Consider the following 22744-nt stretch of genomic DNA (forward strand, 5'->3'; position numbering starts at 1 on the left):
CAACAAGCAAAGACGCACGACCTCTGTTCGCAGATGATTGCAGACGTCGCGCATTGAGGAGGGGAAGCTTGGGCACGCGATCACGCTTGCGTCAGTGTGCAGCGCTGGAGGCCTGTCATAAGCCAGAGTCGTTGACCAATGTCACGGACTCACGGTCAAGTGCCCAGCGCCCGCCCCTCGGCCTCCAGACGCCAGACAGTGATTTTGAGGCGCTCCTACGGAGTAATTAGAGTGCTCGTCTCAACTTTTAGCCCTCCCTGCCGTTTATTGAGCTTCGATGTCATTACTACTGGTAGTACTACTACTAGTTTTACTCCGTGGTTGCAGCATGATTACTTAGAGTGCACGCTGCACGCTGCATCGCCGCATGTGGATCCACAGGCTCCAATAATGTCCGCTAGCTTCCGCCGCATGGCCTTGAGCTATTGACCAGACTCACATGCAACTTGACTTCAAATTTTGGCTGAAGCTTCCATGTCACATTGCGCTACAGCCATGTGGAGTGGAGACTCTGCTTTGTCCCTCCTCCCACTGATCTTCTTTCTGGCTTCCAACATGAAATCTCTAGCGGTCCGCATTGTCATTATCAATCTCGTTTGCAGTAGATTTGTACCCTGCTAATGATTAGCATGCTCAAGTATATCACGAGTCCGTCACTACCCTGCAAACCACTAACCTTTCCAGTGTCGCTTCGCAATTCTTTCAGCATACAACTCGTCGATCTCCGCAAGAGTCCGGTTTGATGTTTCAGGCCTACGAAAAGGTCAGGACTTGGGAACCACCTCGGGCGACGGTTTAGCCGTAAGCTCACAAGTAAAAGTACGACCAAACCAACGTTATCAACATGCAGCCTCCGAAGATGAGGAAAGCCTTTGCTCCCAGGTTGGCCCTTATCAGACGGACCTTGTCAGCCAACCGACGTATGTCAGGTTTGGGGGAACGGCAAACTTACGCATCTGCGTTGGTGATTTGAGGAACAGCAAATGTGGTAATAATAGCCGTAGTGTAGCTCCAAAACGTGGTCCAAGCCATGGTTGACTCACGAAGTCGTGATGTCGGAACCTCCGTTGGTAAGACGTACGCGCTGTTATCCGTTTGTCAGTTCGCATGCACCACCCATGTACACTCCCATGCTATATTGACAGGGACATCACTTACATCGACTGAAAACAAGTGGCGTTGATGAAGCTGAAGACAATACACAGCGCGGCCAACCCGATCCTCTGAGACTGAGTTGCCAGCCCAGCGCAGGCCAGCGCACCACACACAACGTCAATCGCAAATAAAACCACAAAGCCCGCCAAGGCAACCGGCCGCCGCCCAATCTTGTCGAGTAGAAATGGTCCAATGAGCGTTCCCAGAAACTGCAGCAAAAAGATGATGATTGTGATCTTGAATGGATCAGCTACGCCGCTCTGTACCAGAATAACCGTCGAATACGTCAAAACTAGAATCTGGCCGCCGACCTGACTCAGGCACAACGGCGCAGACGCAGAAATTGTCCTCTCGAGGTTCGCTGGTTTCAGAATCTCCCAGACATTCACATTGACCTGCTCGGAATGCGACTTTAAAGCAGCAGCCGCCAGGGCAAGTTCTTTCTCAACAAGAGCAGCGTTGCCTCCGCGGAGCAGGAGCAGGTTCCTTCGGGCATCATCATGTCTCCCCTTGGCGAGCAGCCAGACAGGAGACTCTGTCAGCAAAAGAGATAGCAGGGCGAGCGTGGCAGGGAAGACAGCTTGGACGAGGAGCGGGATCTTGTACTGCCACTGATCTCTACGTTTTTCCGTGGCCCATACGACGACTGTGGCGACGACGGAGAGCACGCCGCTACCGGCAACAGTGAATCCGACAGCTCTGGCGCGGAAGTTGGCGGGGATCAGTTCAGATAGGTAAACGGGACAGACGTTCGTGAGGATGCTGACGCCCACGTCTGAAGCCAAACAAGAACTTAGTAGTGAAGAGAAGAGGAGTTGTGGAGGTTATGGTTGCGTACAGTTTGCAAAACGTCCAACAACAAGGGCCCCTAAATTTGGAGCAAACACCTGCAATATCGAACTTGGGACGCAAAGAAGTGAATATGCGAGTATATACGCCCCCTTGCGGCCAAGATGCTTTTGTACAGGGATGGCTGCAAAGGCACCACAGGCCGCTCCAACCAGGGGTATGCAGATGATGAGGCTCAAGTTTCTAGCCTATATCCCACCCGTCAGCATCAAGTTCCCATTTCCTGTCTTTGACCTGCGAGGTCTCACCGAAAACACGAGAGCGCCCTGGAATCCAGGGCCTTGATATCTCTCCACAAATAAAGGCAGCGAGACGAGAGGCGAGGCGAAGGCATTGTCGTAGCCGAATAGCCCCATGGCTAAACCGACAATAACGACTTGAAGCACGAAGCAAGTCAACGACGGATGATCAAAACCGGACTGGGTGGACGGAGGGACGGAGGGACGGGTGGACTCACGATTCGCAATAACGCGCCAGTTCCACCAGCGGCCATTTCCATCCATCACCATGGACTGTTTAGCAACATACGCATCATCGACATGAGAAGTCGCTACCTCCTTCGACTCGACTGTGTCCATGTTTACAGTATGGGTGCGTCAACTTGCAGGAAGATGTTTGTTGAAGTAGGCAACTACACCACAAACCAATGTGGAAACGCAGCAACAGCAGACCACTAGCTAAATATGACAAACGCAAGTCATCAGCTACGGCCCAAATGAAACAAAGCCATTGACAAAATTAATAATTGCAATCGCCATGCTGCTACCCCGTGTCCTGGATGGTTTCGCCCAGGAACGAGTCAACCAAGTTTCCCCGAGCTTGCTTCCGAGCAAGACGCCGACTCCGCGTGGCGGCGCCACATCGTGGGGAGATATCTAGACTAAACGCCGAGTGTCGAGGTCAGCATCTCTAACTTCTGGGCGTATACGTATTTATGTGGACGGATTTCTGTTGTTGTACTTTTCATATTCTGCGGTCTGTTGTCTGTGTATCCTTCACTTTCTGGAGCGCTTCTTTTCGATTCGAGCATTTTTGTTGTACTCCAACCAAACCACGATGGCTGCCGTGGCTGCGTCAGATCCCCCGAACTCGAGCCTAGAGGCAACTCTCCGCGAGTCCATAGCTAGATTGGCCGAGGCTGAGAAAATGGGTCTGCAAGAGAACAAGAACTCATCCATCATTGAGGCCGTAGACCAAGATTACATACAGGTGACTCCAACCCGAGCCTACTACAAGTTCAGCTTCATTCCAACGATTCGTCACTAACATGACCAGGGCATCTCCAAGCCTCCGTATGCAAATACCGCCCTCGCAGACCCATTTGACGAGAAAATTGCCAGGAAATGGGTAGATGAAGTGATTATGAAGTTCCCCCGAGGCCCGCCAGCAGATTGTCACAGACGACCCCTTGCAAAGATTGCCATCAAGAACGTGTCCATTACCTATGGATCTGATGATGCCACTTTCAGAGTGAGGGTGTATGTTCCCGCCGCAGAAGACATGCAGTCTGTGCCTAGTAGGCCCGCGCTTATCATGTATCATGGTGGAGGCTGGATTCATGGCTATCCCGAAGTAGACGAAGGCAAGTGAGCTAGTCTAGAAGGCACAGTTTACATGTTAATAACGCCTCGAAACAGACCTGGCGATATTCTTCGCTTCAGAACTCAGAGCCATTGTCATAAACGTGGACTACCGCCTCGCCCCGGAACACAAATTCCCACTCCCCCTCAACGATTGCTATCAGGCCGTCCAATGGACCCTCGACCACGCACAAGAGTATGGCATCGACACGGCGCGGATCGCGATATGGGGCTGCTCCGCAGGAGGCAACCTCGCCGCCGCAGTGGCACTTCGCGATGCGGAAGAGCACGAGGAATCACGTATCCGCCACGTCAACCTAGTCGTGCCGGCAACCTGTCATCCGCAGCTGTACCCGATGACACTCAAGGCCGATGAATCGAGCAGCAACAAGTTTGGTGCCGGGCTGGGAACCGCGGCCGCGGCCATCCTGATAGGTAGGGCATGCCGACATGACGGCGAGCAGGCGGCAAGACTAACGTGGCCCATAGGGAAATACGCGGGAGACAAGAGTCTCAACCCCCATGTGTCGGTGTTGAGTGCCGACATACCCGCCAACCACCCCCCTGTGCATATCACTGTCGCGGGAAGGGACTTTCTGCGAGACGAGGGCATTGCATATTCTCTCCGGATTAGGGACGCAGGGATCGACTCGCAGCTGGACGTGGTTCCCGGCGTGCCGCATGGGTTGTTGTTTCCGCCGACAACGCATGTTGCTCGGCAGTTTTTCAGAAACCAGGCTAGAATTCTAGACTATGCTTTGAACTCGCTGTAGTATTTTCTCTCTTTCACGTTAGTCTCTAAATAGACTGAAAACTTGGCTATTACTTCAATGAGAAATGAAACCCCTTTTCCAGCGTGTATCGGGCAGATGCGTTGTGCAGTTCCAATACGTGCAATCAATGACTCGGAAAACAAAAGAGTGCTTCAAACAAGTGAAGTTGATTGAAAACCACACAAGGCAGTCACTGCCTTTCGTCAATCACGAGCACATCCTGCTCCCCAAACGTTAGCTGCCTAGGGACCGTCTCGATACACAGCTGCACCAAACTCAGTTGCGGCGCAAAGAAGCCCTCATAATCCGTCTCACACACTGTCCGGATCAAGTCCCCAATAACACTTGAACAACTCGCGAGAATGCCCAAATTCGAGGATATATCGTGAATCGCGGTCGCAAGACTCGCCAACTTCCCGTGCCCCACGAGTCTACACTCCCCCGGTCGTAGTGCCCTGCTGTACTGAAGCACCGTGAGTCCCATTATCTGGAGCGTATATGCCGCCCCAGGAGTAGACCGAGAGCACGACTTGGACTTGCGAGCCGACAAGACGTCTCGCCAGCGGAGGCAGAGCTGCCACTGGCGCGTTATATCCACGTCGGCTGCTTGGAGAGATGTGCTCCCGAGGACACCTTGCTCGATGATTTCGGACACGGCGGGACTGGGGACGGATACTTTGGAGATTTCATCGGCTGTCGTGGCGTTGTACAGGCATACGAGGGCGTGTAGCAAGTTGACAGCTTTGTTGTCCAGAGAGCCGAGGTGGATATCGGAGAGGGCTGCCGGCAGTGTGCAAGTTGGCCGGTGTTGCTCCGTGTACCACCGCATTGAGGATTCGAGGGCGCCCAAGTTCTCGGGACAGGGAATCATTCGGTTCTTTCGTAGCTTTCCGTAGACCGGCATTGATGCGGACTCTGTGACGAACAGGATGGCTTCTAGGCGTCTGTACAATGCTCTTTCGAGAGAGTCGAGGGCGTCGATGTCGACTAGGCGAAGCAGCCCCGCCGCTTCATTCAGATAGTAGAATGCGAGGTTATGTCTATCAGTCACACTGTGCGCAATAAACAATACCAATGATACAATGACAGACGCCGTGGATGGGCAATCGGCAAAGTGGTTGCTGTTGGAGTGAGCGCGCGTCGTTTCAAGCTCTTCTGTTAGTCGTAAAAGGCGAGTTGAGCCGTGATGTGGATTTTTGCGGAATAGGGATGACTCGTTGAGGAGATATATCGAGAGGCAGGTAGAACGGAACTCGTTATCGGTGGCACATTCCTCGCGCTCAATCTTGCCGACGAGCGTGTCCAGGTGCCATAGCGGATAGCGCTGGTATACTGTAGAAAAACACTGTGATACCTGAGCAACAATAGCATCTTTTGAAAAGTCGATACTATTTCCGTGTGCGATTGCAGCAGAAGTGACACTAAGTTCGGACTCTTTGAGTGCGGAGACGGGGGCGGCCGGCTCGAGATCAAATGGGAGAGTATCCGGTGTGACAAACAGCAGTTGGTCCAGACCAAAATCATGCGGTATAGAATCAGCGCCGTGTGCTTGCTCGAGGTCGACCTTGTCGAGATAATCTCCCGAGAACTCATACGGCACAGGGTCAGTGGACTGGTCTCGACGTCCACCGGCCTCAGACATCTCTTCTTCCCAACCCGTGATCTCCGGAGGGCTGGGGCGGGATGAGCTAGGCAGAAAGGACTGTTCTCCAGAGTCAATAGCTTGGGAGGCCCGGAGCTCTCTCAGTCGACTACCACATCATATGAGTCCCTGGATGAGGCTGGATGGATATTATCCGTTGTAGCTACTCACCTTCCCGTTTTTGGTCCTCTTGGTCGTCGCTCATCGTTATATGTACACTGCAGCCCTGTACGCACACATCTAATGCACCTAGGATCCGACAAGAACTCTGAAATATCCCGTCGACACTTGTCCAACTGTCAGCGTTCTCGTCCTGCCAATGTGAGAGAGTACCATGCTCAACGTACCCGCAGCTTACGCCGTCGGCAGGCATCGCACGCCTTGGCAGTGGCTCTACTATCTTGCTCCATGCCGGGAGCTCTCAGAGATGCGTGATAGTCTATCGAGAGTTGAGACTGGGGCGCCAGTGAGGGGGACCGTTGTCGGCACAGATGCCCCTGTTCTCGACGGCTTGCTCCATGTCGGCTCTGCATATGCAAATGCTCAGCCGTCTCCTCCCAACTTCCCAAGTCCCATTAAAAAGTGCGGGGCCCCGCATCTCCACCAAGCTTCCTGCATCGCCAACCACTTCTTTGGTACACAAGTACTACCCCGTCTGAACGCCTGCTGCAACTTTGATTCAACCACACATGCCAAATCCACAAAGTCTGCACAATATACATGGAAGCCACGAAATTTCCGGCTATTCTCCCACCTCACGATCGTCATTCCAATGTATAAACGACAACACCCTCCACTTCCAAGTCGCATGTCTGATCTTCTTGCCCCAGAAGTATAAAGGAACCCACAAGATCAGAACGCCTGCGGAAATACCAGCCATGGCCCCATATGCGTTTTGATAGCCGCTCGCGTTGATCCAAGGATTGGTCTCAAATGACAACAAGAAACCAAAGAGAGCTGTTCATTGTTAACCTTTCCGTCCATGCGTCAAGTTGGTCTGCAGATAAACGCTCACATTTGAACCCCATTACAGCCAGGGTGACTTCGCCTGCAACTGGTCGATATGCGTCGATGACGTACACCAAGCAAATATTTGTGGCTTGAGTGATGGAAAAGTTCACTGGTAAATTTCATTAGCCGTCGTTCTCCTCGAGCCATCTTGACAAAGCATCAACCCACAAAGACCTAGCCCTATCGTCGGACATATCCAATGCAGCTTGTGTTCAATACCGACTCCGTACAGGACGAGCGCCAGCGGGGATGTTAAGACAGACAACGTAACAGCTGGGAGTCGCATCTCGGGCTCGCGGATTCCACCGTTTCGTTTGGTAAGATGATCCGCCACAATATCGCCAAAATGCCCCCCGGCCGGGATGCCGAGCAATGACCCAATAATGGCAGATATGAAGCACAGTCCTACTTGATACGGCTTGAAATGGTACGTCTGCTCAAAGGCTGGGTCAACGTTGGATGTCACGGCGACCAGGAATCCAATTGTAGCTGCTTGAACAAGAGCAGCCCAAAGAACAGGCGGCAGCAGAATGAGTCCGAAAGGACGAATCACCATTTGAAAGAAATTCTCCTCGGTCAGAGTTCCACAGAAGATCTTGAGTGACTCGAGGTATGTGCGCTTCTTGGGGACAGTCTTGGAACCTGCTTCCACTTCAGATGATGAGGAGCCACGAGATCGATTCTCGTCAGTCGGACCCGCGGAGTGTGTATCAACGACCTTTTCTCGAGGATAGGCGGTCTCGGGAAGCGTGAAAATGGCCAGCAGGAGAACAAATCCAACGAGAGCAGAGCCGACTTCGTAGATTGTCCGCCAAGTGTGGTTAATAGTGATCAGGCCGGAGATTACCAACCCACCGGCAACGCCAATAGACAGGAAGCAGGTATACAGCGACATGATGCGTCCTCTCTGGTGGAGGAAGAAGATGTCGGCAATGGAAATCGGCGCAATCGTTTCCGCCGCGCCTGCACCAAACCCCATCAAAATTCTTGCCGCGAGGAAGCCGCCGTACGACTTGTCGAAGATGAGCCAGACTGAAGTTCCAAAGTAAATGATGTAGCTGAAGATGTACACCGGTCGACGCCCCCATTTGTTGGCCATTGGTACCCAGAAGAGATTTCCGGTTCCCTGAAGCAGGGCAGTGGTAGTGAAGAAGTACGCCACCTTGGGAATGGCGTAAGTCGTTAGGGAATTGGTCTTCATAGCATCGGGGAAGAAGTCAATAGCGGTATCGACAATGGCAATAGTTGGGCCAGCCGCAAGAAAGTTACACATGGCGATGGCGATGCAGAGAACTACCGCAATGTAATTCTTCTTCCACCTTGGCCTTTGCGACAAAACAGGGAATCAGCGCACCGCTCCAAGGCAGTTTGACAATTGACACCAGAGACTATGACAGGAACAACATACCAATTCAATGGGTCATTGGGATCTGATGACGGCGTTGGTACCAGAATCATGGCGTTTGTATCGTGATGCATCAACCGAACATTGCCCAGTGTTCGCTTCCTTCGGCTCTCCACAGCCGGGTTACACGCATTGGGGTCCAATGTCGAGGCGGCCGCCTCATACTTCTCCGTCATGGCGACGTCCGCAGTAATGGACAACCCTAGAGTTGTTCTGGAGTACTATATGAGGTGAATTTAACAGCAGAACTGTTCCATGAAGCGATTGAGTGCGATTAGGGAGTAGTCTTAGGCGGCAGTGACTTATATCATCAACCCCGTCCAGAAACACAGTGTCTCATTGGAGAGGAGTGGACACCTGACTGGACTCTGTCAAAAGCTTACACTTGAGACTTGGGATCTTGTAGAGAGGAATGTACAGCTTAGGTTCAGATCCAATGCCGAACGGTTAGTCGCACAGATTAACTTCCTTCGACTTGCTCCGCGAGTGGCGGGCGTCGGCGCCCCGGATATCTGCACGAACGACCAGCTGAGAAATCTTTCGAACGAAAGTCTGTAATGGTCAACCAAGATGATAGTCAAAGTGTCACACCCAGGCTATGTAGTTATTTTCATAGAGTCGCTCTGCTGGAGCTCATGTCTTGTCGAGTTGTGTATCACAAGTCGCGGGACGTCAAATCCAAACGGGGGCCGAATCATGCGGTAGGCCAAGTTCTCTATTTTTGCGTATGGGGTACTGTTATTTTTACGGGCACGGTTCTTGGTCAGTCATGTCATGAATTTTCTGACGGCCCTTGCCGTAGCAAATCTCGGATGATCTTGATTGAGCCATGCTATGTACACCAGGATCATGTAGGATAGATGGCGCCGAAACATGTAAGGCGGGCGGCGGCGTGTCCCACACTGCTTTCGGTGCACATACGACGTGCCCAATCCCACGGTGTTGGAATAAAAAGTAACGTGGGTATGCAGGTCGAAAACATTGACAGGCATCAGTGGTTCAGAGGTAGAGTTGCATTCGCCAAGGCTTTTGGCTAATGATGCCACTGACAAATCTTCGCGACACCCTGTTCCCTGAGACTGTGTCCTTGGCCGTAAGTCTAATTGACCTGACAGGTGTCACAATTCAGGTGTTACGATTCAGGTGTCTCGGTGTTCCAGTGTTTACCACGATAGCCTTGGGAACACTGCATTGAGCTCCGCCGTAAATACTGCTTAACATTATTAACTGGTTTATCACCGACTGAAGGCGACCAGCGCTTGGTGTGTGGAGTACACTGTACTCATTCCACTAAGCTCTTTTGTCAGAGTTAGACATTGTGGCTTCAAATTCGGTGGCCAGACATGAACTGCCGATGCGCGAGTGGTTAGGGTACAGAGAGAGGCGAACGGTTTGCGTTCATGCCCTCTTCCCTGTGGCTGGCTGGCTCTGATTATGTTTTGTACAGATCGAGTAGTACGATGTTGCCAGGCATGCTCTGAACTCTGAACTGATCTGAGCAGGCCCAGGGAATGCCTGCATGGTGGCGTGTCGGACAGCAACCCAACCTGCTCCACCGACGAGGCATCCCATCTGCCATGTTCTGTGCTGGCCAACCAGACGGGCCAAGCCCGACGCCACACTTGTATGGACATAATAGCAGGTCCGTTGGGGCTGCTGTCGTTCGACTGAGCCAACGATGGCAGCAGTATCAGCCTCTAGTGGCCGAATACAGTTGTGAAGCGCAAATGGATTCAAAAGGCGCGCGCATGTGTGTGGAAGGAATGTTATTGTTCTTCAAGCCCAATGTCGCACTCCAGACTCGATCTGCAGCCGGTAAACAGATGTTCAAGAAAGCATGATGATCGCTCATACTCGGCCCAGGTCTGGGTGAAGGGGACCGGCTGTCCTAAGCCTTCGATGGCCACGCAACACTCAACTTGAGCGTGAGCGTGGGTATGGTCCTTGATTTGTGTAGGTAGCATCGTAGCTCCATAGTTCTACAAGCTGACGTCGCATCAGTTCATCAGCTTCTGATGGGGGAAGGGCCGTGTGTCTTGGAGCCGGTTATGTTCTTTTTTGGTTCCCGCTGTGACTGTTGCCGCAGGGACACACTGACCTTGCGTTCGCTATCGATCGTGTAGTGGTTTTCTTCTTCTTTTCTGTTTTTGCTGGGAAGGCAAGGTCAGTATTAGAGGTATGTATGTACTCAATGCTCATTGCTCATAGACGGTGTGGACGAATCCAGGAAACAAACCGAGAGCCAAGAGGCACATCAGGGTGTTTTTGGGGTGTCGACGTGGATGCCCTGGCCTCCGCCGGGCCCCATGCAGGCGAATGAATCGCGAGGCGCGTTTATTGCCGCTAGTTTCAGACTCTGTCCGACTCAGGTCAACTGAACCAGACACTTGATGGTGAGTCAATGCAGTCACTACAGCGGCCGATGGCTGCGGGTTAGCGCATTCTAGGCGTCAACTGGTCCATAGGTCAATTGATGTCAACTTGATCGAACATCAATTTGAACAGTCGGAACATTGAATTAATATCCTCGGGGTGTTTGCCTGCCCACTTAGCGTCTCGCTACTTGACCTTTCGAGACGAGGGCCCCACCCCTAGCCGCCAACCCCAGCACCACAACGCATGGCCGTCGACACGGACCAGTAACTGGTCATGCAAGGACAGCCAGACCATGGGATCTACTCTGAGTTTAATATCAAAACGTGAGGCCCATCAGTCGTCATCATCACCGTCATCATCGCTGTCCTTACAGAACGCAGTGTTATGCCGAGTGCAGATGGGCTACGAGACGAGACGCCCACCGAGTCCGCCCACACGTGAAGCCTATAACCTCGAATTCCACCCTTGAGTTTTCAGTACGCGAGTGACCGCCTCCGATTTCTCATTGCAGTACGGAATACTGTACGTACCCCGAACTCTGCTCTTTGCGGCGTCTTGGGCTTCTTGGTGTGGGTTGGTCCCGAAAAAGGTGTGTGGCCGCAAGTATCCGGCAATCAATCTAGCTGCCGTCTTTCAGACAACATTGAGCCGACCAACGACAACCGAGCGCTGCATTCTTTTGTGCCATCAGTACGGCCCCGAACTACTTGCCTTCGCCTTTACTGTAATTACTTTGAACAGTTGCCAAGACTACCGGCTCCTGGTATTCTGAATTTCTGACCTTTGGCAATACACACCAGACTCGAGATACTGCATTGAGTGCTGCACACAGCTACCTACCCGCTCATGCGCTCCAGGAATTCCATCAGTCGCGCGAGCTCCTCGTGAGATTGTGTCGGAGAGATTCCAGTTCTCGGGGTCGGGGATTGAGGCCGCTCTTCTGGTCGCGTCATGACCGGTCCGTCTTTGTCGCAGATTCTTCATCCCCCACGACCAGTTTCGTCAGTGTCGGATGTTCCTCAGCCATATCAACTTCAACCTCAGCCGCAATCTCGGACCAATGTTGCTGTGTCGCTGCCACGTACTGGGGCTTCAGGCTCGCAGCAATCTTACGGAATAGGGCACCGCTCTCTAGCCACAGTCCCAGGGTCGACTGAGTCACAGCCGTACTGCAACACTGGAGAGTCTGCTCCCTCCTCGGCCTCGGCCGCGACCACCACGACAACCACGTCAGCGCTGCCAGTTGGGGGCTCTACTTCTGCTACTTCATCACGTCAAAATCATGAAGGCAACAACTTGTATGCCTGTCGGGATTGTGGACGCTCCTACTCCCGGCCAGAGCATTTGGTCAGACACGTCCAAACCCACACACTAGGCCGACGCTTTACTTGCGAAATCTGCCAAAAATCCTTTGCTCGAAAGGATCTTCTGCGCCGCCATGTTGCGAATCACGAGAATGACTCTCCGCAGAAACGACGGCGAATAAACTCGTCTCCCGCAGCAGGTCGTGTCTCTCAGGCGTGTCGACCATGCGCTGTGGCCAGAGTCAAGTGCGACGATTCCAAGCCATGCAGGCGTTGTGTCAATCGCAAGTTGACTTGCATCTTCTCGGAAGCCGGCCCCTCGTCCAACCCTCATCACCATATCCCACCAAAAACACACGCCACGGCTGCCCATGATTCTGGTCATTCTGCCACAGCTGTAGCAGCACCTGTAGCCGCCTCCAGCACAGAGTCAGGCAACTCTTCCTCCCCAGTCGCGCACAGCCATGCCAATTCAGCACCCAATGGCCCTGCCTCTGGCCCTGAGGCTAGCAGCAAGACCAGCCCTTACTCACAGGCGACGTCATTTAAACCCGAGGAGAGCCAATTGCCCACGCCAGAAACTCTCTTGGACCAAGGTATGTTCATGAACAAGGACTCACTCAGATGTGAATGAAAAGCAGCATGTGCTGACAACCACCCTTTAGCCAACAATGAAATACTTGCACCGCCAGTATATGAACCTCCAACAGGAGTCATAGATTTCAACAACTCGCCGTTCTTCAATTTTCTTCGAGATGTGTTGTACGAGCAGCCATTTGATCCAAACAAGATGACAACCCCACAAGGAATGCCGGTTCTTGATTTCTGCGACAATGCCAGCCTTGAACTGACGGACCTGGATTTCGGCATGCTGGACCAATGGAACATGGACGGCATGATTGAAGGCACAATGCCGGCCCAGGATCTGATCCCCCGCCCCGAAAATTCGGCCGAGATAAACCAGATGCGAAAGAGCCTGGTCAAAGTCTGGACTGAATCGCCATGGCGGTGGGATCCAAATTCTAACGACAACGGGTATAAGGAACAGAGCTTCTTTGCTGTATCGACCCAAGATACATCAAGCTCCCAATTTCAACATAGCCGAGATTGTTTGGAAAGAGTTGTTGCTGAGAAACTGGAACAATCCGGGCGGGACCGTGTTATGGCCATTCTCCTCTCCCAGTGCCGCCAAACCTCCGTGGCTAATCAGGTTGCCCCGTCTTTCCCCACCGTGGAAGTGTTGGATACTCTGACGCATATATTCCTTGCTGCTCAAGCTTGCCAAGTAGATTCATGGATTCATTTCCCTACGTTCAAACTCAAGGATCAGTGGCCAGAGTGGATCGCCATGGCTGCCGCTCATGGAGGCTCCTTGACGCCGGTGCCAACGTTGCGCAAATTTGGGTTCGCAGTGATGGAAGCCGTCCGTAAGTAGTGACATGTTCACCCAAGATATTCAAGCTCTGGGCTGACGTCGTAAACAGGCCTCTCACTCCCCAGTCGGGTATGAACATTTTCCGGATCCCTTGAGTGAATTCTAGGAGAATGCTGACGTATCGGCAGTTCGAGGAAAACAATACGGCAATCCAACGTTTAGGTTTAGTTCAATCACTTATCCTGGTCCAAGACCTGGGTCTTTGGAGTGGCAATCGCCGTAGGATGGAGATTGCAGAATGCCATCTTGTCATTCCAGTCACGGTACGCACCCGGTGTCACGTGTGTAGCCCAAACCACAAACGTAATCTTAACAGCGAGACTAGATGATGCGATATCGGGGCAAATTCCAACGAGCAAAGTATCCCATCATCAATGTCGATCCATCAGATGAAGGCGAAGTTCTCGAGGAAAAGTGGAAGTTGTGGATTGAGAGAGAACAATGGAAACGGTGCGCACCGTTGTGCCTATTTCTTCGTATGGAGACAGCGGGCTAATATTTGGTATAGACTAGTCTTCCATTGTTATCTTCGAGAGGCTCAGACGTCGATGACGACATTGACAAACCCATGCTTGTCGTATTCAGAGTTGACCTTGCCATTGCCCGAAGCTAGAGAGTTGTGGTTGGCAAAGACGGCACAGGAATGGAAGGCGCAGTACCTGGAGAGGAACGCGGGTCTTTCTAAGCGGCCACCGTCTGTGGGCGACCTATTCCACGACGTTCACCTGTTGACGGCAAATCACGCGCGCCTGGACGTCCAATTCTCGATTTCGATCTTTCTTCACGGATTCTGGGCGCTGATCCTCGAGTATCGACAACTCAGCTCGGTTCACAAGTCGCGGTCGTATGCGAACAGCCTCGGAGGCAACCCCAACTTGCTACTGAGCTCTCGCCACCAAGAGCTAGTCAAGGACCTCCAAAGCTTTCACCTCATTGCGGCTGGTTGGCAAGGCATGTCAGCGCGGGAGCACTTACTCCTCTACCTTCTCATGATGAATCTGCATGTGTCTCTTGACGACTTGCAGTTGTTCCTGGGCAAGGAGGGCGAGGACCAGGCACGGCGCATCTACCCGATATTGCAGCAATGGATCACGAGTTCTGAAGCGCGCTCGGCGGCTTGGTGTGCGTCGCAGGTGTTACGATACGCCAAGTTCTTCCCGCCAGGCCACTTGAAGGACTTTTATGCGGTAGCAGTACACCACGCTTCAATAACACTGTGGACATATGGCGTGGTGACAAGGGCAAACCGACGACAGTATGTGGCGTCACAAATTGGCGCGGAGCCAATATACTTGGACAGTGCGGACTCGATTGCGATTCAGCGATTTATCGGCTTCGAGCAAGGTCGGCCAATGATCAAGGGACCCGCGATTCGTGGAACAGCAACGGAGGCAGCACTGCACGCCCCTCGAGCCTGCATGGAGGTGGGTCAGGATGTACTGCGAGTGAACTTTACGCAGGCGCAAGAGGGATTGCCTGCCATGGTTGAGAACTTGATACAACTGATAAAACAGCTCGGGAATGCGGCGTGGGCAGTTGGCTTGGGCTAACTCGGCGTGGACAAGACAGGCGGACGTCGATGGAGAATATACCAAAGGATACTGTGCTGTTCACAAGGTACACGACGATTCGGCATTGCAATGCCAATGTGCCCATAATAGATATAATACCAAGATGTCCATACGGATTTCTCAACTCAATGACATGAAAATGGAAGGGTGAGGCCGGCCCAAGGCCCATGGCCCTTGCCGCTGCCGCCGCATACATACACAAAGCAACATGAACACATATTGTAGACCATGATTATTTGACAAGTTATGCCATATGAGCAGCCACGCCACGCCGCACACTTGGGGACAATTTAAAACCGTCAAGTAGAATCGCCCCTCTCGCCCATATGTCGTCCACGGAGGCGTCCAAGTGGTGACCCGCCTTCCCTGGCAAGTCAAGCCTGCCCCCGCCGCCCACGGAGCTCCGTAGCTCCCAACGCCGTGGGCATGGGGTACGCCGTACGGGGTCACATGCAGCCATGCATGCACAGCAAATGAAGGCAGGCACTGTCGTCATAACTTCATAAGCCCAAAGCAGGGCGCAGCTTCAGCTCGTTCAACGCCTTCATTCCAGGCCTCGACTTAACCATCTCTTGCTCCTCGGACATAGCCTCTTCGCTCTTTGTTTTTTCCTTTTCCTCATCTTTCTCTCTCTCTCTTTTTTTTTTTTAAAAAAAAAAACAAACGTCAAGGCCTACTCGTCAAGTCCACCGACCGCTCTCTTTTCTTCCGTCCCGTGCGGCCCGGCAAATCCAGCAAAGCCATGGACACGCTCCTCCGCTGGCCAGACATTCCTCACCCGGCCGTGGTCGCTACCACCGCCGCCGTCGCCACCGCCTCCCTGATAGTCGTGGCCAGGGCGACGCTGTGGCCGAGGAGGCGGAGCGTTCTGCGGAGTCCGCTGAAGACGGTGCTGCCGAGGGCGTCGAGGGAGGAGCTGAGCGAGCTGGTGTATTTGCCGGATGCCTTTCCGGGAGCGAGGGACGTTGAGACGCCGGTATGATTTTTCTTTCTCCCTTTCTTTTTTTGGGTGGGGGGAAGTCTGCTTTTATACGAAGCATTGAGGGAAAGGGAGTCATGTTTGTCTGTTTGCTTGCCGACTAACACCGTGGGCAGTATGGCACGATACGGGTCTACGAGTTCGGGCCGGAGGATGGCGACAAGGTGCTTCTTGTTCATGGGATAAGCACGTCGTGCATTACGCTGGGACGGATTGCACATGCCTTGGTTGAGCGGGGGTGTCGCGTCATGCTGTTTGTACGTTGTTTGCGGCCCATGTCCCCTTGAGGAAGTCTGGTGGCAACTTGACAAGGAAAAGGACTGACAAAGCGGTAGGACCTGTTTGGGCGCGGCTTCACCGACGGCGTGGGCGACATCCCGCACGACACGCGGCTGTATACGACGCAGATCCTGCTCGTGCTGGCGTCGTCCCGCCTCAGCTGGACGGGCACCTCGGGCTTCCGGTTAATTGGGTATTCTCTGGGCGGCGGCATCGTCATTCCCTTTGCCAATGCCTTCCCGCACATGGTGTCGTCGCTGGTGCTGCTCGCGCCGGCGGGCCTCATCGACGCCGCGTCCTTTGGAGCCGTCAGCCGCTTCATCTTCTCGAGCGGCTTCATCCCCGAGCGCATTCTTGCCGTCCTCACCGGACAGCGGCTGCAGCGGCCCATTGCGTCGTCGAGGGCTGCCAGGTCTAAGGCCGCTGGTGTGCTGGCCGTTGCCGAGGCCGAGAATCTGGCCGGCGAGAAGACGCCTCTGGAGGAGAGGGTCTTGGACTACGTGCGGTGGATGGTGCACAATCACGAGGGCTTCGTGCCGGCCTTCATGTCGTGTATTCGTTATGCGCCGCTTACAGAGCAGCATGAGGAGTGGAAGGGGCTGGCGAAGCGGGAAAGGGGTACGACGGCCGTCATCTTTGCCGAGACGGACGAGTTGATTAGCGCCGACGACTATGCGCGTGATGGGCTGCCGCTCGTCGGCGGCGAGGGCCATGTCTTTTGGAGAGTCGTGCCTGGGAGCCATGACTTTGTCATGACGCATGTTGCCGCCATTATGAAGGAGCTGGACGAGTTTTGGGATATCAAGACGTAGAGCCTTATTTGTGATGTCATGTTTCACATGTTGACTTCGAGGTAGACGGTGCGAAGGTGGTTGTGAATTGTGATATTGATCTATGTATAGCTTACATCTAGAGGTGGAGTAGGATAGCGCTTGCTTTGTGTATATACCACGATATTGAAATGCTTGAAAAATGTCTGATATCTAGAAAGGAATCATTATGAAGAGGAGTGTGTAAATAATATGGATCGAGATGAATCAAGATGCAAGCGCAATAGGTAGTGTTGAACCCAAAATAAAACAAAACAACGCCGTTGATATGAGTAATGCCCCCCCGGGGATGTGGCCCCGTTCGATGATGTGTTACCGATCTAGAGCCTGGCTTTGACACTGTAATTTGTTAGAATCACCAAGCATTTCACGTTGTATATACTGTTTGATACTCACCATTTGCCAGTAAATACCCCTCTTTCTAAGTAGTTCCATATGGTTGCCTTGCTCCAATAGCTTCCCGCCTTCGCCCAGCACGAAAATGACATCTGCATTCTGAACAGTAGCTAACCTATGTGCAACAACGACCATGGTGCGCCCTTTTCCAGCACGCTCAAACGCGGCTTGCACGAGTTTCTCGCTTTCCGAGTCAAGAGAACTAGTGGCCTCATCGAGGAGCAGGATGTTCGGGTCACGGATGAGAGCTCGAGCGATGGCTACGCGCTGCTTCTGGCCGCCGGAGAGGGTGACTCCTCGAGAGCCAATGTTTGTGTTGTATCCTTCTGGGAGGGAGACTATAAAGTCGTGGATGGAGGCGTCGCGACAGGCCTGGTGAAGCTTTTCTTCTGTAATTGCCTGGTCGTCGACGCCTAGCAGGATGTTCTCTCGAAGGGTACCTGCACTTTTGTAAGCTGGATGGCAGATACAGTCATCAACCGAGGCTACTGACCTTGGAATAAGGTCGCTTCTTGTGCAACAAGCGACAAATGTCGCCTGTAGGCGTATATGTTTACGTCCTTGATATCTCTGCCGTTGCAAAGAATTCGCCCCCTCTCCACATCATAGAATCTGGCTCAATATTTAGCACATTACATGCACTGTTCAGACAAGAAGTTGGTCAGTTACACACCTCTCCAAGAGTGAAATGATACTCGTCTTGCCACACCCAGATGCACCAACCAAAGCGGCAAACTGGCCCTTCTCAATCGTCAAGCTCAACCCCTGGAATACCGGAATGTTGCGGGAAGGATACTTGAAATGGACGTTTTCCAGCTCAATCTTCATCCCACCCTCTGCCTCCGAAATGTCATCCTTTTCAGAATGGTCATCGCGCAGCCTTGAGTCTCGCATGTTCAAAATTCTATTCGAAGCAGCTGTCACTTGAGCGGCATTTGGTCCAAAACTCAATCCTTGGCCAGCGGATTCGCCAGCTTGAATGATAGACATGAAGCAGACAAAGAAGTTCAAGATCTGGTACTCGCCACTGAGAAGTAGTCGGCCGCCGTAGTAAAAGACAAGAGCTTGGCATGCCATGGTAGCGCTGTCTGAGAAGCCAAAGAGCAAACTGACCCATCTGGCTTTCTTGAAGGCTGTCCCGACGTGGCCCCGGCAAAGTTCTTCAAATCGCTGACATATTGGGCCCTCTAGGGTGAGAGAAGTGACGGTTCGGAATGCACCAATGGACTCTGATGCGAACTTGGAGCTTTCTGCAAATACTTCGTTATTCATCTTCTCAAACTGGATCTCATACTTGAAACGCCAGTATGATGTACCAAGCATTATGGGCAAGACAACGCAGGTTGATACCAATGCTAGCTTCCATCCGAACGAGAAGGCGATGATGATTGATCCTGTAAGACTGAAAATAGCGACATAAACACTAGCCATGTTCGCTCCCATCAGCTCTTCAAGCTGCTTGGGATCTCCGGAGGCACGGGAAGTCATGGTCCCTTGTGAGTGATCCTCTTCATCGAAGAATGATGCCTTCTGATATAGAATGGCCTCGAAGTACATCTGTTGATACTTGTTTCGAATAATCGAGGCCAGCCGAGTCGAAAACAAGAAGCAGAAGAAATAAGCAAGTCCCACACCGATAGCGAGAATAGTCCACATAAGAGACCAGAAGTTGCCTTCGGACATGAGCTTTGGCTTGTCGCCTTCGTATTTGAAAATGACCACAACATTGGCAAACATGTAAGCCTGGAGAGGGATGGCAGATCCAGCGCATGCCGCGAAAAACACCGTTAGGCACATGAGATACCAATATTGTTTTGATTCGTAGAAAAAGCGGCCAAAACTCCTGATGAGATTACGCTGCTTTTCCAACTTGGTCTCAGCCATGGCTTCATGTTCAGAGACTGCTTTGCTCTTTCGGCGCTCAAGAGTAGTGCTTCCGTCGCCGTCCGTGTCCGTATCAATGGTCTCATTCGCGGCGTCATGTTCAGCTCCAAGAGACAAGGTTTGTGCGTTGACAAGGCCGGCATACACGCCATTTTCCATTGCAATGAGACTCTCATGCGTCCCACTCTCCACAACTTTGCCCTTCTTGAGGACGACAATACGGTCTGCCTTCTTGATCGTTGACAAACGATGCGCAATGGTGATAGTCGTCCTATTTTTGGCAACCCGGTCCAGTGCAGCTTGCACGATCCGTTCGCCGCGGACATCAATGGCGCTTGTGGCTTCGTCAAGAATGAGAATCGCGGGCTTTCGAACGATGGATCGGGCAATGGCAATCCGTTGGCGTTGGCCTCCTGACAACTTGGCACCGCTGTCTCCCACAAGTGTATCGTAGCCCTGTATGCAGCATGTTAGCGAAAATAATGACTAAAATCTAGAACGACGCTTGTGGTTTCCTACCGCAGGGAGCTTGTCGATAAACTCGTCAGCGAATGCTTCTTTACAAGCTTCCTTAACTAATTCTCTCTTCTTCTCTTCCGACTCGTGCTCCCATCGGGAGCCTACTAAGCCATTCGCCACGTTTGTGTAGATGGTATCGTTGAAAAGAAAGGGCTCTTGTTGAACCATTCCAATTTGTGATCGCCACCATTTCAGTTCAATATCATCGAGTGGGTGACCAGAAGTGGATATTGTGCCGCTGAGTTTGATGGGGGGGCCGTTGTCCTCGGGCTCAGACTGGCCTTCCTCCGGTCCATCATCCTCAGACTCGGAGCCTTTGTTTTTCTTCTTTTTTTCCACGGCTTTGGCAACGACATGTTGCTCTTTTAGGTTGTACCACCGTTCTATGAGGCCAACGATGGTACTCTTGCCAGAACCAGATGGGCCAACAATAGCCGTAATCTTTCCAGCCTGGATCCGCAAATCCAATCCATCAAGAATCTTGACATGAGGGCGACTAGGGTATGCGAAAGTAACATCATCCAGCACAATATCATCTGTAGCAGCTACTTCGGGGTCTTTAAGGTGGCCCTTACTCGGGGCAGGGGCATCAATAACGGTGAAAAACTGGCAGGCGGCTACTGTAGCTTTGCTAACGGCCAACATTGGCGTTGATGTTCTCTCCAGCGAGAAGACGACCATCATAACGGAGAATAAGACACTATGATGTATCAGCTTAGTGTTTTTTCCATGGAGTGGTTACACCTTACATCACTATGGTACTAAGATCGCCTCTTGAATCGTCAACAAAAGACTTGATGCCGTACCAGAAGGCAAGGGCAAAGGCGGCGAAGGCACCGAAGAACTGCATATGTGTCAACGCGCCCCGGGAGAACGTATACACAAACGGTCGTACGACATACAATTAATCCAAATTGAAGCGCAATGAGTGGAGACATAAACTGAGCATGTTTCTTTGTCTCTTCAACAAACGCCGCATACTTCTTGGCGATTCGCGATTCAGCACCACAGGCCATGATCATGCGAATACTGGACATTGCCTCGCTGGCAACTGCCGCAGCTTTTCCCTCGGCCTAAATTGATGGATGAGTGTTAGAAATGATGAATACGTTTTCATGCGAAAATACTGCGAAATTTACCTTTGTAACTCTCGTATTGCACTTGACAATAAACGGCAACAGTATTGAGACTGTCAAAGCAATAAAAAAGATGGACGATGCCGTCACAAGAGTCAACAACCAATTGTAGGAAAACGCGATGATTATGGCAGCAATAATGGTAGCTGAGAATTCGACAAAGACGCCCAATTTTTCCGAGATGCCCAACTGCAAGGTGTTGCTGGTGCTAGTAATAGTCGTGGTAGCGTATCCAGGGGGCATCGAGTCCAACACATGAATGCTTTGGGCAAAAAGGGCTTGGAGGTAGTGTAGTCGGATCGCCGAAGATAGTCTTATTCCGATCATTCGAAAACACAGCTTGAAAAAAGTACATTAGTCGGCGCATAAATCTATTTTGCGGCATAGTCAAAAATACCTTGTTAATATAGTTGAGTCCAAGACGACCAATAAACAATGCGAACATGTACAATCTGCAAGAAGACGAGTTAGTTGAATCCTAGACAACTATATTCGAATATTCGATGCGTTGCTTACGCCAACTTGTCCAGCTTGGATTGAAATTCGGCCTTGGTGATGCCAGCACCTCCGGCGTTGAAATTTGAGAAGCTGCTAAAGTTTCCAACGAACTTGCCTAGGAATGGTCAATACGTTGAATTAAAATATATAGGTCACAGCCCTTGGGTTGCTGGTTGCGCGTGTGGACGAACTCACCGAATACAACGTTCATCAGCGGCAGGGTGATGCCAGCACCAATAGATGCCAACACGCCCGCAGCGTAAGCAAGGAAGTCCCATTTCGATGCATATTTGAATACTCTCTGTCGAATTAAGCCGATTAATGCTCGGTCCGTATAAAAAAACCATCATCTTAGAAGAGGTGGGAAACAAACCAGATAATCGTTGAATGTCGCTGTTCGCTCGGGCCGGGGTTTTGCCTCGTCAGGGGCAACGTCCTTCGCTCCTTCCTCATACTTCTCATTCTCTGGAGTAGTTGTGTCGGAAGAAGCGAGACACTTTTCGACCTTGAGGCTATCTTCGACAGCGGCGGCACTCATTTTGACAGCACTCGACTGAGGCAGGCCATCTGTGAAAGAGATAAACAAAAGCCGAAAACAAATCACGGGCACAAGAAACCAAAACAAGAGACAGTGCGAGAGGGATACAGGTTATATCACGTCCACTTGCGCCGCCAGTTCACGACGTCGACGCCACTCTTGGCAAGGAGCGCATGGTCTGTTGGGACAAAGAAAGGCGCAACAATTTACCCTTCTCGGACAAGCAATAAGGTGTGAAGGGCTCGAGTTGCCACGTCTGGTCCATCATGTCATTCGGGCCCGTCCCAAGCCCGACTTATCGGCCGCAATTCCACTACCAGATTCGAGGCAGAAGCCGACCTTCGAGTCAGTTGTTGCCTAACGGTTACTGCATCCCGGCCGAAGGTCAATTGCGTTGGCTGTCTACGGCGCGGAATGGGATGCATGCCACCCTCCCAAGACCGACTCGGAAAGCACCGATCCTGGTATACGAAATACGACTGTTGTCACTCGCCAGCTCCAGAGTCCTCCATGCTCCGTATGTACATACAAACGTCAGCTTGACGGCCTGTGGCGGGTCTGATGCTTGAAGGGGCCAAGTTCCA

The 22744-nt window shown here is 52.0% G+C and overlaps 7 protein-coding genes across 7 annotated transcripts; 3 read left to right on the forward strand and 4 right to left on the reverse strand.

The window, feature by feature from the left end:
• Positions 1-564: 564 nt before the first annotated feature.
• Positions 565-2582, reverse strand: MAA_05750 (MFS transporter, SP family, general alpha glucoside:H+ symporter; the record flags this gene model as incomplete). Its single annotated transcript, XM_007823748.2, has 5 exons — positions 565-614; positions 677-753; positions 953-1084; positions 1159-1930; positions 2204-2582. 5 exons carry the CDS (start codon positions 2580-2582, stop codon positions 565-567), a joined length of 1410 nt encoding a protein of 469 aa, XP_007821939.2.
• A 478-nt stretch (positions 2583-3060) lies between these two features.
• Positions 3061-4357, forward strand: MAA_05749 (Alpha/beta hydrolase fold-3; the record flags this gene model as incomplete). The annotated part of the gene is made up of 4 exons (XM_007823747.2): positions 3061-3213; positions 3280-3590; positions 3673-4019; positions 4074-4357. 4 exons carry the CDS (start codon positions 3061-3063, stop codon positions 4355-4357), a joined length of 1095 nt encoding a protein of 364 aa, XP_007821938.2.
• Positions 4358-4547: 190 nt separating this feature from the next.
• MAA_05748 (uncharacterized protein) lies at positions 4548-5999 on the reverse strand (the record flags this gene model as incomplete). Its single annotated transcript, XM_007823746.1, has 1 exon — positions 4548-5999. The coding sequence occupies one exon, from the start codon at positions 5997-5999 to the stop codon at positions 4548-4550; it is 1452 nt and encodes a 483-aa protein (XP_007821937.1).
• A 742-nt stretch (positions 6000-6741) lies between these two features.
• On the reverse strand, positions 6742-8591 carry MAA_05747 (MFS transporter; the record flags this gene model as incomplete). Its single annotated transcript, XM_007823745.2, has 4 exons — positions 6742-6956; positions 7015-7119; positions 7179-8335; positions 8419-8591. The coding sequence occupies 4 exons, from the start codon at positions 8589-8591 to the stop codon at positions 6742-6744; spliced, it is 1650 nt and encodes a 549-aa protein (XP_007821936.2).
• Positions 8592-11742: 3151 nt separating this feature from the next.
• On the forward strand, positions 11743-15080 carry MAA_05746 (C6 and C2H2 transcription factor RegA-like protein; the record flags this gene model as incomplete). Its single annotated transcript, XM_007823744.2, has 5 exons — positions 11743-12691; positions 12761-13526; positions 13640-13793; positions 13856-13980; positions 14039-15080. 5 exons carry the CDS (start codon positions 11743-11745, stop codon positions 15078-15080), a joined length of 3036 nt encoding a protein of 1011 aa, XP_007821935.2.
• A 763-nt stretch (positions 15081-15843) lies between these two features.
• MAA_05745 (C6 and C2H2 transcription factor RegA-like protein) lies at positions 15844-17171 on the forward strand (the record flags this gene model as incomplete). The annotated part of the gene is made up of 3 exons (XM_007823743.1): positions 15844-16077; positions 16197-16337; positions 16416-17171. 3 exons carry the CDS (start codon positions 15844-15846, stop codon positions 17169-17171), a joined length of 1131 nt encoding a protein of 376 aa, XP_007821934.1.
• Positions 17172-17501: 330 nt separating this feature from the next.
• MAA_05744 (multidrug resistance-type transporter protein) lies at positions 17502-22160 on the reverse strand (the record flags this gene model as incomplete). The annotated part of the gene is made up of 12 exons (XM_007823742.2): positions 17502-17528; positions 17586-18025; positions 18079-18197; positions 18259-19925; positions 19989-20688; positions 20738-20832; positions 20891-21061; positions 21128-21463; positions 21522-21576; positions 21641-21737; positions 21818-21923; positions 21996-22160. 12 exons carry the CDS (start codon positions 22158-22160, stop codon positions 17502-17504), a joined length of 3978 nt encoding a protein of 1325 aa, XP_007821933.2.
• Positions 22161-22744: the final 584 nt, after the last annotated feature.

The sequence above is a fragment of the Metarhizium robertsii genome (genome assembly GCF_000187425.2).
Source record: "Metarhizium robertsii ARSEF 23 chromosome Unknown MAA_Scf_2, whole genome shotgun sequence".
Taxonomy (NCBI): domain Eukaryota; kingdom Fungi; phylum Ascomycota; class Sordariomycetes; order Hypocreales; family Clavicipitaceae; genus Metarhizium; species Metarhizium robertsii.